Source organism: Phragmites australis, chromosome 11, assembly GCF_958298935.1.
Source record: "Phragmites australis chromosome 11, lpPhrAust1.1, whole genome shotgun sequence".
Classification (NCBI taxonomy): Eukaryota; Viridiplantae; Streptophyta; class Magnoliopsida; order Poales; family Poaceae; genus Phragmites; species Phragmites australis.
This window is the reverse complement of record NC_084931.1, coordinates 1,262,694-1,273,468: the sequence shown is the minus strand read 5'-3', so window position 1 is coordinate 1,273,468 and position 10,775 is coordinate 1,262,694. Positions and strand designations below refer to the sequence as shown.

Below are 10,775 nucleotides of genomic sequence, written 5' to 3'. Positions count from 1 at the left end.
TTAAGAAACCGCCTGTGGAAATCAATTTCCACAGGCGGTCCGCTTAAGGAACCGCCTGTGGAAATATATTTTCACAGGCGGTTCCTTAAGTGAACCGCCTGTGATAATAGATTTCCACAGGCGGTCACTTTTGCGCCTGTGAAAATCATTTATTTCTACAGGCCTTCGATCACAGGCGGATGCACTAAACGTCTGTAAAAACGAGTTATCACCCGTCTCTAAAAATAATTTTTGTAGTAGTGCTTATTGTGACGATGACCCCTTAAGTATTTTCAAGTATAGATCATTTTCCAAAAGCATGTTAAATATGTATAAAGTAGCATGCATGTTTGAGAGAAAGTGGTTCTCCTAAGAAAGGGAAAGAAGTTTTTTAGGAGCAGTCAATTTATAGTGCCAATGCTTAGAAACGGTCCTTTGCGTGACGTCTATCTTGTTAACAACTATATTTGATTATCACTTGTTGCTGTTATGTCTAACTTCATTTACTCTTGTTTTTACAGCTACTACTTCTTTTTAACTAAATCTTTAACACTATTTTACTTTCAAAACATAAAAGAAAAGAGAAATTTAATAACGAGACAAACGATCACAACAAAGTTCATTGGCCAAGGATATATTCGACATGGATGATCACATTCTCCAAAGAAAATGATATCACCCTGACCCTTATTCGAAATAGAAGAAAGAAACTGAAACAAGGTGACACAGCTTGTTGGATGCATGCAAGCATCCAATTATTGAAGACATAACAGCAACATGGCTTTGGCTACCACGTGAAACCCCAGTGCATGCACTTGCTTAGGCGACAACAGTAGCGGCGTCAACGTCATTGGTGCAGAAACTAAGGCATGCATCGTTGCAACGTTCCACGGCATCATTCGCTTCCTCATTGCTAAATGCTGGTACCAAAATAACATGCATTAGAAGCAAAACCTTTGTCAACGAGCGACTGGTAAGAGGCAAGCTATATGTAATAAATTTATCTTACCGGTGTTTATTTTTTCACAAACAGAGTGCATACATCCCAGTTTGCAGAAGTCACTGACGTCTGATTCGTCTGCCAAAACATCTTCTGCTTAAATATGGAATTTCTTGTTTTTGGCAGACAATAGACAAAAAAGAAAAGAATATGTTCATGATATACCAGAATGTGGGAAGAGGGTAAGTTTATCATAAGGGGGCTTGCATTTCCCGTCAACAATTTTGCAGCCAGAGAGTTTTGCACATGCTTGCCTAGAAGCACCCCCAAAACGACATGTGTTATAGATATTTCTTGCTGTAGTGGATGGGCAGCAACTCTTAGCTTCCACTTGGATGGCCTCTAACACTAGACCCAGTATAAGTGCACCGATAATCACACTCTTCAGACTCTTGCCCTCCATACTCTCAAGTATTGTGACGTCACTCACGGGAGAAATAGCTGCAATTCAAGTGACGAGCTACGCATCCAGGGCAGCTATTTATAGAGGTTTGGACCATGGTACTCAGACACCACTTTGGACACGTGGATGGTATTGCCTTTACCCAATGTCTTCTGGCCCTAAGCCAACGAAAGTATTGTGCCATGTAGATGATAGTACTCGGCCACAGTACGCGTGTGATTCACGAGGGATGACAATCCATCAATTATTGAAGCACGGCGGAAACAATGAAGGGAAGGACAAGCAATTATTTTTAATAGTGAAGCTCCAATATGGACTATAGGTGATGTTTATGCCATCAATAATATGGGATAAAAATCTCTTATATCGAGTTTGCTCTCTCTACCTTATTTACGTTTCTGCATTTATATGCTTCTTACAATAATTTGCTAACTTTGATTATAGGTTGCATAAATCTAGACCGAAGTCTAATACTAATAGTAAATTATTATAGTAGTGTCTCTTATACGTCCTGAAACATGACAGTTTGAATTTTCCAGCGAAATGAAACTTATAGGGCCGTAGAATAGCCACATGTACACATATGATTGGTACCTTCAATTAATGTCTTCTGTAACCCCGGCCCATTGCAAGACTTTTTACAAGAGCAGTCATGCACAGATCCACTTGGTGGACAGGCGGCGTTCTATTGCGGTGGATTGCACGTTGGACCATGTGGCATCCTCTGCCCTGCCTCCCCGGCATGTAGTGGTGGGTGGAGTATTAACTAGGCGGATTGGCTCGTGTAACCCGTGTTGTCTAAAAAAAAATAGATTTATTAATTTTAGAAATCTCAATATTTATTTATGATTTATCAATATTTAACATATTCATTTAATTATAAAATAGTGGTACTTTCATCCATACACATAATTTTAACATGTAGACAATAGCAATAGAACCTAACTAAATTATTTCATATTTTTTTAGTTTTAGATATGTTTCTATGCATTTTAGATTATTTTAGCTGATTTATCAATATAACTATTATTACTTTTGTTATCTCTAGAATTTCAAAAAAATGTACATATTATCTCTAGAATTTCAAAAAAATGTACATAAACACATACATATATGTATATGTATACTTGTACCTATACATATACACATACATATATATATATATCCATATATACGTATGTACACATATGGGAGACCTATATAAATAGTAGCTACAGTAACTCAACCCTATAATTGCTCTACATTTTGGGCTTTAATATATATAATAGATTACTCGTCACAGTACTAGTTTGTTGGCTACCCATAATTTTCTTGATTCGTACCAAGCTGTCTCAGTGTTATTTACTACTCCTACCATACACACATACACTCCATGTTACTTCCTCCGTTTCGCAATGTTTGTTCATAGCCTCGGGAGTATCTGTCTCAAATTATTTGTCCATTGCGGTAACCAAGGATGTTTTATGGTCTATTTTCTTGCTATGCCCTTGAGTGAATGCATGCATTTACTCCAATACTGGTGAGTTATTTGCTCTCATCTTTACATTGATTAAGGGTAGCATAGTCATCTCTATGCATTTTTTCACTCGATTTCAGTATTTCTTGGTTTGTACGTAATGGTAGGCGTGGACAAACATTGCGAAACGGAGGGAGTAATAGCTAGCCGCCATGCATGCACTCGATCTTGAATGATCAAGAGAAATCTTCTGCATCGGCTGGCCACTAATATTAATTTGTAAGCCTTGAGACGAATTAGAAAAGAGAGGTAAAATTAATCAAGCATCATGGTGAAAATCCACGAGGTTCCTAAACTTGGTAGTAACACCACCGCAGCACCACATGTCAGTAAAACTATATTATGTCCCAATGCAAGTCATGCTAGTGTTCCAATCGGAGAGGCTGTTGGTCGAAAACGCAAGTCCACATATGCATGCACTCGATCTGGAATGATCAGTGTGGGATGCGGAATGCCTCACAAGTATGTGACACATTAAGACATGTATTTCCATGGGTAAAAAGATTATGACAGGGCGACTTTGTCCATCCTCCTTGAGGTTGTTAGGTAAACAAAGGAAGGGACTTACGAGTTATGATGTGTTGAATGTATTATGCTCTTCCACGGGGAATTGTAATAGCCGCACGTATGTTGGAAACACAAGTACCTCATAAATTCAAACTTTCAACCGTCAAAATCAAACTTCTAACTCGAAAAATTGTATGATTTTGCTAGTTGGATTTTCAACTCATGAGCCTTGCTTGCGGTTCGTGCAGGATGATGTGATATGGTTCAGCTGCAGTATGTGTCATGCAATTATATTGATAATGCTGAAATAATTTTATAATAGTACGTGGCAATTGATAGCACTATGCTTTCAACTATTTAGAGAAGATGGGTGGATACTATAGTACTATCCAGATCTTAAATAGTTGTGTGAGTATTGTAGCACTATTGAAAATAATATTTTAAATACATGCAGATATTGAAAATAATATTTTAAATACATGCAGATATACTACAAAGATAGTACTGCCTAAGTACATGTATAATGCCTTTGAACGGCACGAGAACAGAAAACGTGCTGCACGCACATGTTCGTTGTTGTGAATGGCTGATCCAAACAAGGTGGCTGATGTGGACTCATGTTTGTATTAAGCATACAAACAAGATAGTAATTTTGAGGTGGACTAAAGGGCACCCCATGTGACGCTAGCTCCATACAATCCAAGTTATACTATGACACACCGCATGTGCCCATACCGTACGTCTCGCTCATTAATTACACCGCACCATCATGTTCATTCTTGTACAATCTGGACTGAGCGTCTAATACTAATAATAAACTATTATAGTAGTGTCTCTTATACAACCATCGAAATGAATACGAGCTACATTCAGATCATTTGGAGAGCTATACCTGAATCATCCTTTTGTGGAGAGACGGCCCCTTTCTCTCTTTTCCTTCTCTCTCTTTAACCCTAAGAAAATTTATCGCTGAAAAAAATCGATAAACTCGATAATCCTGTTTATCGGCGGGTAACGGTAAATTTATTTGTTGACAAAATTTTTTGGTAATTTTTAAATTTAGTGTCTTTTGATTCCTGGATTCAACACGCGGGCAACAAAACGTAGACCTGCAGCCCGCCAGACCATGCACCCCTCTAATCCTAATTCATTTATATGTTATTTTTATATTAAATGGTTTAGATATAATCTATATGATTTTCTAGAGAAATTAAGCTCTTTTTTAAAAAAAAATTGTCCAAAAAGTTTTATCTACCGTCAATAAAATTATGATAAATCCGATAATACTGTTTATCTCTAACCTAAGATAATTTTTTGTTACTGATAATTTTCTCTTGCCTCCAACTAAAAAAAATCTACATCAGGTTGCTAATAAATGACGCATTTATTGTCATTGTACATGTTCTAAAGTATCTATTAGCGAGCGGTTCATTTGGTCCATCTCCGGTGAAACCGTGCTGCAATACATAGATATGAACTGTTGCTCTAAAGATGGTCTCACTCTATAGATAACCTAATGATTTGTGGTTGCATGTGACGCTCTGAACGGACCAAGAAGTGAAATTATATATTGTGATAGACATGTATCTAATTGCACTATACCATCTCATGGAGTTACAGAAGGATATGACTGAACCACCATCTGATCGCACCTGTAGCTGCATGGAAGCTCCAAAGATAGAAGTAACCAGGCAAGAGATAGTGGAAACAATTCATAGTAATTTCAACTATCCATTTTTATTTAGTGTCATCTATTCAAATATTTTTTTTCCTCGGGCATCTCCTCTCGACGAGTAAAGTTATGGTTGGCGTAGAGGTGCAATACCTCATCCTATGTGAATGCTATAGGATGGTCTTGCAGACAAGCATGACGCTGTTAAGTGGATGAGACGGGATCTGCAAGACAGCCAGACATGTAAGATGGTCCCACTGGTGAGCGTGCGGTGCGCAATGATAGGACAAGCGTACCGGTCGACCAAACTAGGTATACATGCCTTCCCTTTGTTATCATAAGCTAGACGTAGTTAGCTCCGTGAGTGCTAAGCTAGTCTTAGAATTTAGCATCCCTCTCCTTTTACTGTATAAATGAAGAAGGATCAAACTTGTAAGAGATGAAAATATTCTTTCAACGATTGAGAAAACAGATGGTCATGCAAATCTTAAACTACAGTACTATAGCACTATTAAAAATAATTGCTTGTCCGTCCCTTCATTGTTTCCGCCGTGCTTCAATAATTGATGGATTGTCATCCCTCATGAATCACACGCGTACTGTGGCCGAGTACTATCATCTACATGGCACAATACTTTCGTTGGCTTAGGGCCAGAAGACATTGGGTAAAGGCAATACCATCCACGTGTCCAAAGTGGTGTCTGAGTACCATGGTCCAAACCTCTATAAATAGCTGCCCTGGATGCGTAGCTCGTCACTTGAATTGCAGCTATTTCTCCCGTGAGTGACGTCACAATACTTGAGAGTATGGAGGGCAAGAGTCTGAAGAGTGTGATTATCGGTGCACTTATACTGGGTCTAGTGTTAGAGGTCATCCAAGTGGAAGCTAAGAGTTGCTGCCCATCCACTACAGCAAGAAATATCTATAACACATGTCGTTTTGGGGGTGCTTCTAGGCCAGTATGTGCAAAACTCTCTGGCTGCAAAATTGTTGACGGGAAATGCATGCCCCCTTATGATAAACTTACCCTCTTCCCACACTCTGGTATATCATGAACATATTCTTTTCTTTTTAGTCTATTGTCTGTCAAAAACAAGAAATTCCATATTTAAGCAGAAGATGTTTTGGCAGATGAATCAGACGTCCCTGACTTCTGCAAACTGGGATGTATGCACTCTGTTTGTGAAAAAATAAACACCGGTAAGATAAATTTATTACATATAGCTTGCCTCTTACCAGTCGCTCGTTGACAAAGGTTTTGCTTCTAATCCATGTTATTTTGGTACAAGCTTTTGGCAATGAGGAAGCGAATGACACCGTGGAACGTTGCAACGATGCATGCATTAGTTTCTGCACCAAGGACGTTGACGCCGCTACTGTTGTTGCCTAAGCAAGTGCATGCACTGGGGTTTCTCGTGGTAGCCAAAGCCATGTTGCTGTTATGTCTTCAATAATTGGATGCTTGCATGCATCCAACAAGCCGTGTCACCTTGTTTCAGTTTCTTTCTTCTATTTCGAATAAGGGTCAGGGTGATATCATTTTCTTTGGAGAATGTGATCATCTATGTCGAATATATCCTTGGCCAATGAACTTTGTTGTGATCGTTTGTCTCGTTATTAAATTTCTCTTTTCTTTTATGTTTTGAAAGTAAAATAGTGTTAAAGATTTAGTTAAAAAGAAGTAGTATCTTTAAAAACAAGAGTAAATGAAGTTAGACATAACAGAAACAAGTGATAATCAAATATAGTTGTTAACAAGATAGACGTCACGCAAAGGACCGTTTCTAAGCATTGGCACTATAAATTGACTGCTAGGGGAACCCCTTTCTCTCAAACATGCATGCTACTTTTACATATTTAACATGCTTTTAGAAAAAGATCTATACTTGCAAATACCCTCAAGAATAGACTAATAGCATGAAAATGCTTAAGGGGTCACCTTCACAATAAGTACAATTAGCTTTTCGATAATAAAATTTAATAGAAATACAATACAACTCTAGCTTCAAATGCATTGTGTGGGAAAACGGGCTAGCTTTTGAAAAACATAGCTCGTCGGTAATTTGGTAGTCCTATGAAATTTGTTGCTATCTATAAATGAGTATAACTTAGAGCAAGTAATATTACCTTTGTGTTGGGTAACCACCTCTTGATGGGGTTGTGTGGTTACGAGAGTATATATGACTCCACTCACACTTGTGCGCTATGGTGGAGAAGGCAAGCCTGCGCTTTTGGGTGTTGATAATTTATCCTCAAACTGCAGAATTCAGTTTTGTAAAGAATATTACGAAATTCAGGCATATATACATGCTACTCGTGAGTTTTGTTCCATGTGAAGTGGCGGTGTCTATCATTCTTCGCTGTAACCCCAAGAAGGATTAACTTATTGCTATTCAGTCAGTAACTGGCTAATACGTTAATTTATTTATTATTTTATTTATACTTTATCAATTTGGAAATATAATTGTATAAAATATGCACGCCAATAAACTTGTACATGATAATTAAGTAATTAATTTTCAGTACAGAATGCTTGGGAGGGAGAGGTGGCACGCGTATGATCGCACATATAAGCAAGTCACCGTAATGAATTCATTGATATCAAGTGCATGAAAATTTTGTGCAAGCTAATCGGTCCTGTATATGTGGCTGCAGAAGCTAGGTAGACACCAGTAACTACTCGGTTGCTCGATGGTTTATAATAGCATATTCACTTCTACTTTGTTTCTCTTTGTACTTTATATGTTCTTAATGTTTTCTCGAAACTGAAATTTTGTTAAATCCAAAATAATTTCTTGTAAATGGCATGCAGAACCACTGCACCAGCCGTGGTTTTTTTTTTTTTACCATGATGCTAAGTTTTTCACGGGGATTGCTTTCTGTTGGTGCCATAGCCTACGCAATATTAGATGCAGCCCTGACGAACAAGGTTCGTGCCAGGGGTGGAGCCACCGCCGGGTGACCTAGGCCGCTGGAGCCACTGGAGAGGTAGAAGTTGGAGTTAGCCCGGACAAAAGGTACATGATCGTCATGGGCATGCACATGAGTAACGAACACCAAGTGTCGGTATAGATCTAGAGCGTCAACAAGTGTCGGTACTAATCGAGAAATCCATTGATAGCTCACTAACTAGCGCTAATAGGATCAGCGTCCACTACTACAGAAACTATTTCTAGATGCGGTTCGTAACCGTTTTTACAGGCATTTAACGCAACCGTATGTGATCGAAGGCATGTGAAAATCTATTTTCACAGGCGATTCACTTAAGCAACCGCCAGTGAAAAACCAATATCACAGGCGGTTCCTTAAGTAAACCACCTTCAAAAATAGATTTCCACAGGTGACGCACTTTAGCGTCCACTTATAGATAGATAGATTTGCATATGCACCCGCCTGTGACATGTATTTCATTTAAAAATTACTAATGAGTACATATTTTATTCCCTCCAAATTCTAAGATATTTTCAAGACAGATTTCAACATAACAGATTTTAACAGCATTTGAATCAACAGAAGTCCAATATTTAACACAAAACAATAATATTCACAAGTACAATATTTTTACATCATAAGTCAATTTACATCACAAGCCAAATATTCAACACAAGTATTCTTTTATCTCCCACTCATAAAGCCTCAGATAGCTAGCTAATTCACCTCTGAGGTCAAAGAACATGCCACTCTTGTGAATGACTTCATGTATGATTGTCGGAGGATTAACTCCTGTCGCAGGGATCCCGAGAGACCCCTTTTTAGAGATTCGGCCGGGGGATGATCCTGAATAAGTTCGTCGGAGAAATAAATGGGAATGAATGCAACGGCCGGTGGTGGGGGATGTCGACCTAGTGCAAGAAGAAGTAAATGCACCGGAATTTAGATAGGTTCGGGCCGCACGGGGGCGTAATACCCTACTCTTATATGAATACTATAACTGTCCTGAGGAAGTCCCTCAAGGATGTTGCTAGTTACAAGGATGATAGCCTAACTAAGAGCTTGAGGCTCCTTGTTCTTCGGCTGGAACTGTGCTCAACCTTGCTCACAGCGACTCTGTGTGTTCTCTCTTCTGGTATATCTCTTTTGTTCTTGTCTTTCGTTTTCGTCTGGTCTCGTCTGGTCGTCTCTTGCGTTGCCGGCTATTTTAAGTGCTCGCCGGCCACGACATGCCCCGAACGGAAAGGAGGGGGCTTGGGTTCCGAGGCGCCATAAATGGAAAGGGCGTCATCATTTCTTCTGAGTGAAGTGACCGGGGGTGGAAAATGCGTCGCATGCCCGGTCGCCCGTCACCATAAATGCCCTGGCAACGGGTGCCGTGGAGAGGGCCCATCGGGCAGCCGCAGAGCAACCCAGCGTGCCCACCCTGTCTTGTTCCTCTGTCACAGCAGTGCGGCAGACGGAACGCCTTGATCCTTACGACGTTATCCCGAGACAGGCCGGATGGCACGGGACGGGACCTGTGCAATTAATGACCCCACGCCTCTTTGCCAAAGCATGGCAGGAACTGACGCTGAGCGCGGCGGGAGCAGTTGGAGATGTCAGGCCACGCACGCTCATTAAATACGGCCTTGGACCTCTGGCTATTCGACACCTCATCGGCAGGCCCCTCGGGGGCCTTTCTGAGTCGTCGGGGTACCGAGTGCTCGGGGGTACTGTTCATATCCCCGAGCACTCTCTCCCGAGAATGCCCATCCTTGTATTCGGAGTGCCGGGTGCTCGGAGGTACTGTTCACCTCCCCGAGCACTCACTCCCGAGCACTCTTGCACGAACCTTCGGGGAACCGAGTGCTCGGGGGCTGCCACGTGCAGCCCCGAGCACTCTCTCCCGAGAACTCTTGTACGGATCTTCGGGGAACCGAGCGCTCGGGAGCTGCCGCACGCAGCCCCGAGCACTCTCTCCCGGAACTTAGCTCTTCTGATCGTCGGGGGACTAGGGTGCTCAGGGGTGACCGGGCACCTCCCCGAGCACTTTCTTCCCGGTACTCGGACTCCGTGGATCATCGGGGTACTGGGGTACTCGGGGGCCACCGACCGTGGCCCCGAGCGCCTTCTCCCGGGACTTGGCCTTCTATCATCCCACAAGAGAGGCCTTGCGGGATGGTGCCATGTGGCGGATGGCTGGGCTGGCCTCGCTATTCGGGGACCCCCGGTTCTTGATACACCGACAGTAGCCCCCGAGCCCATTGGCAGGCGATGGCCCAGAAACTGCGGATGGGTCCTTCATTGCGAATGAGGCCGAAGCCGACGTGGACGCCACGTGGCAAGCTTTCAGGAGGTGGCCCTTTCGGTTCGGGCCCTTGGTACAGCCCGACGGGGAGATGAACGGACACGCGTCCACACAACTCCCGAAGGGCATGACAACGGGACGGGTGGCACGCGCGGTAGCCGCGCAGATCGAGGAAAGTACGCCTAGCAACCGCTGACACCGCACGACCTGTGGGAGATTTGCCTGGCAGTTGCGTCGATCGAGGGAACCGTCCCACCGAGTGCGCCGCGGCAGGGGACGTTTGAACTCCCTGAGGTATAAAAGGAGGAGGGGAGCGAACCGCCCTCCTCTTTACGCCATCTTGCGATCCTTGCTCTTGCTTCCTTCACGCTCTTGAGCCTTAGAATCTCCCAGGCGATCAGAGCTCATCTTCCCTTTCGCCGTCCGGACCATCTCCCCCCCGACGAGATGCCAAGAGCTGGAGGAAGCCGCCGCGA

At 42.2% G+C, this 10,775-nt stretch overlaps 2 protein-coding genes across 2 annotated transcripts; one reads left to right on the top strand and one right to left on the bottom strand.

The window, feature by feature from the left end:
- Positions 1-588: 588 nt before the first annotated feature.
- Positions 589-1,443, bottom strand: LOC133885123 (leaf-specific thionin DB4-like). The gene is made up of 3 exons (XM_062324773.1): positions 1,145-1,443; positions 989-1,057; positions 589-899 (listed from the first exon to the last, which is right to left on the bottom strand). Exons 1-3 carry the CDS (start codon positions 1,380-1,382, stop codon positions 799-801), a joined length of 408 nt encoding a protein of 135 aa, XP_062180757.1. The 5' UTR covers positions 1,383-1,443; the 3' UTR covers positions 589-798.
- Positions 1,444-5,820: 4,377 nt separating this feature from the next.
- Positions 5,821-6,716, top strand: LOC133885948 (leaf-specific thionin DB4-like). Its single transcript, XM_062325726.1, has 3 exons — positions 5,821-6,122; positions 6,210-6,278; positions 6,368-6,716. The coding sequence occupies exons 1-3, from the start codon at positions 5,885-5,887 to the stop codon at positions 6,466-6,468; spliced, it is 408 nt and encodes a 135-aa protein (XP_062181710.1). The 5' UTR covers positions 5,821-5,884; the 3' UTR covers positions 6,469-6,716.
- Positions 6,717-10,775: the final 4,059 nt, after the last annotated feature.

What these genes read in the sequence shown, in the direction of transcription:
- LOC133885123 (XM_062324773.1), bottom strand. Translation starts at nt 1,382, where the DNA reads ATGGAGGGCAAGAGTCTGAAGAGTGTGATTATCGGTGCACTTATACTG. An exon ending in TACCCTCTTCCCACATTCTG is followed by an intron (nt 1,058 to 1,144) that starts GTATATCATGAA and finishes ATGTTTTGGCAG; the next exon opens with ACGAATCAGACGTCAGTGAC. An exon ending in TTGTGAAAAAATAAACACCG is followed by an intron (nt 900 to 988) that starts GTAAGATAAATT and finishes TTTTGGTACCAG; the next exon opens with CATTTAGCAATGAGGAAGCG.
- LOC133885948 (XM_062325726.1), top strand. Translation starts at nt 5,885, where the DNA reads ATGGAGGGCAAGAGTCTGAAGAGTGTGATTATCGGTGCACTTATACTG. An exon ending in TACCCTCTTCCCACACTCTG is followed by an intron (nt 6,123 to 6,209) that starts GTATATCATGAA and finishes ATGTTTTGGCAG; the next exon opens with ATGAATCAGACGTCCCTGAC. An exon ending in TTGTGAAAAAATAAACACCG is followed by an intron (nt 6,279 to 6,367) that starts GTAAGATAAATT and finishes TTTTGGTACAAG; the next exon opens with CTTTTGGCAATGAGGAAGCG.